General features: G+C 42.6%; 1 protein-coding gene across 1 annotated transcript; it reads right to left on the bottom strand.

Annotated features, from left to right (window-relative positions):
- Positions 1-324: 324 nt before the first annotated feature.
- LOC115732073 (receptor-like protein 9DC3) lies at positions 325-2772 on the bottom strand. Its single transcript, XM_030662740.2, has 2 exons — positions 2481-2772; positions 325-2402 (listed from the first exon to the last, which is right to left on the bottom strand). Exons 1-2 carry the CDS (start codon positions 2743-2745, stop codon positions 364-366), a joined length of 2304 nt encoding a protein of 767 aa, XP_030518600.2. The 5' UTR covers positions 2746-2772; the 3' UTR covers positions 325-363.
- Between the last annotated feature and the right edge of the window lie 239 nt (positions 2773-3011).

The following is a 3011-nucleotide window of genomic DNA, read 5'->3' as shown; positions in this document are numbered from 1 at the left end:
GGGACGAATGGAACCTCTTGAAATCAGTACAACAGATCAGGAGCATATGCAACTATCATATTCTGGCAATCCGTGAGAAAAACTAGGTGATACTCATCCAGGAGAAGAGGTACTAGCTGGAATATACCGCTGCAGAACAAATTAATTGATAGTTAACCAGGACAAGACGTTTAAGTACCTAGAACATTGATGAGTCATCCACCACCACTGTTGAAATCCCCAAGGTTTGAGCTGGCATCAACCGCAACTGCACTGGCTGTGTTTCCTTAGAAAATACATGCATGGTTAGGGAGCCGCCATGTGGTAGACAAATTATCTTGAATCTACGTTGCGTAGTTTAAAGAGAAAACTCCTCAAACAATTTCATTGTCCATGAAATTTGATGGCCTTCCCATTTGCCTTCTTCATCCACTCGGCTGTTCTTCCCTCCAGCATTCTCACACCTCGCGCTAGCCATCTGGGCCTTCCCGTTTCGAATGCAATGTATGCTATGGAAATACCAATTACGATTCCGGATGCATATCCTATCCACATTGCTTTCTGTTTGAACCAACTCTCATGCCCATCGCGGTCAAAAGTTGACGAGGACGGTGGTGGAGGAGGTGGAGCATCCCCAAGGCATGCTTTTGGCAATGGAGTTCCACATAAGCTTGGATTCCCACTAAATGAGTTGCTTGAAAATGTGCTCAATTGCTTGTCTTGAGGAATTCGACCAGTGAGTTGGTTCTTCGAGAGGTTTAGGTACCCAAGGGATGCCAAATCTCCCAATACTCTAGGAACTTCCCCATTAAGCTCGTTCGAAGAGAGATCAAGCGTTTCAAGATTAGTCAAGTGTCCTAGAGTTGCAGGGATGGAACCTGTGAGGTGGTTGTGTGACAAGTTGAGCCCTTTGAGAGAGTGGAGATATCCAAAGACTCCAGGTATGTCTCCTTGGAAAAAATTGTGCGACAAGTTGATGGTTGTGCAGATGTACAAGATCTTCACTAGCTTAGTCGCCACTCCTTTCATCATCACAGTCACGGAATTTTCATATGATGCCAGTTGGAAAGACCGTGTCATATATAATGACTTTTCTTGCGCATTTCTGCCATTCATCATGCCTCTAAGGTTGATTATCAAGTCGGCGGGCAAAGGACCGCCGAAATTGTTTCTGGAGAGATCCAAAATGCGTAACTTGGGAAAGAGGTTAGCCCCCTTCGGAATATCCAAAAGACCCTTAAAATTGTTGGACCTCAAAATGAGAACTTGTAACTCCGGAAGTTTGCCCAACCACCTCGGGAATGTATCCTCTATCTGATTGCTACTGATATCCAATACTTCAAGATATTTACATTTGGCAAGGGACTGGGGTAACATGCCTTCAAACCGATTTTGACTAAAATCAAGAGTCATCAAGCTACTTCTCGGAGAAAATGATTGAGGAATTGTGCCCTCAAGGTGATTCATTCGCAAGTTCAAAATTGACAGATCGGTGCTAAAGTTTACTAAGCACCGAGGCAAGCTACCTATTAAGCTGTTGTTTGACAAGTCGATAAGCTGGAGCTTGGTAGCATTGCATAACAAAGAAGGGATTTTTCCTATTATCATATTACTTGCAATGGAATAATAAGATGTCATGGGAGATGGAAGTGGAATTGGCCCTCCAAACTTGTTGTTGGACAGATTTATTACGCGTAATGAGGTGTTTGAGAAGATATCATTGAATTCTTGGTGACCGAGAAATAATGACACTTGGGAGTGCGGTAATGGCCCTTGGAACCTATTGCTGCTCAAGTCTAGAGACGCAAGACTGATCATATTTCCAAAACATTGTGGCATGTTCCCGGAGAGATTATTGTTAGACAAATTCAAATGATTGAGTGAGCTCAACTGACAAATCGAAGAGGGGATCTCACCAGTGAAACCATTGCGAGAGGCATCAAAGTACAAAGTAGAAGGTGGAGGGATAGGGAGTGGTCCTTGGAATGAATTGTTCTGAAGTTCCATAACGGACAATCTCTTCCAGTACAATTGTGGTATAGCTCCCTCCAGAAGGTTATGAGAAAGATCTAAGGATTCTAACGTATCATGGCTTATTCCCCAGAACCACCTCGGGATCTCCCCACTAATGCCATTGGAAGAGAGGTCTAAGAGTTTTAATCTTTCTAACGAATTCAGGAAAAAAGGAAACTTGGCCAAGTTGCAAGATCGCATCCGTAACCATTCAAGCTTCGGGAATGCGTGGCTCAGTCTATTGTAGGTTAGATTTAGTTCCTGAGAAACACTAAGCCTCTGTAGATTTTGAAGCTTCGTAAAGATTTCAAACTCTACCACCCCGCTAAAGTTATTCATGTCAAGAAATAGAGCTTGGAGTTGTTTGAGATTTCTCAATGCTGAGGGGATGGGTCCGGTGAATTTGCACCCTGCAAGATAAAAAAAAAAAATGTTAAACTCTTCACGTTACCAAATTAAATCGGGTATTTCGTCTAAAAAGCTCTTACCCGTGAGAGACAAGTAGGCAAGAGGACCAGTCCAATTCGATTTGGGAAGAATCCCTGACATGTCTTCATTGTAACTGATAACGAGAGTAGTAAGGTTTGGGAATTGAAAAAAACTAACCGGGAATATCCCCCTTAAGGAACAACTATAAACGCTTAAATGTGTCAAAGAAGAAGACAAATTCACAAAGGACTTTGGTGAAACCATGGACATGTTTGTTTTATCAAGAACAAGCTTTCTCAATACTGTTAGGTTTTGAGCAAGCATTGTGAAGATCGGATTTTCCAACTTGAGAGAAGAGCGCAAGTTTGAATCCTCATAATCAGGGGAAGAGAGATCAAGTGACACCAACTTAGAGAGATGAGAGATTTCACTAGGAACGGTACCCGAAAATTGTGAGCGAGAGAGATTCAGGTGAGTCATTTTTGCAAATGCGCTCAGATTAGGCGAAATGTGTGAGCCAGAAAAGTTATTACCGCAAAGGTTGAGATTCGTAAGATGGCGAAGGAGAAAGAGGGAGCTATTGAAATGGA

The sequence above is a fragment of the Rhodamnia argentea genome, chromosome 2 (assembly GCF_020921035.1).
Source record: "Rhodamnia argentea isolate NSW1041297 chromosome 2, ASM2092103v1, whole genome shotgun sequence".
Lineage (NCBI taxonomy): Eukaryota > Viridiplantae > Streptophyta > Magnoliopsida > Myrtales > Myrtaceae > Rhodamnia > Rhodamnia argentea.
Note: the sequence above shows the minus strand (reverse complement) of the source record. Positions and strands in the feature narration are given on the sequence as shown.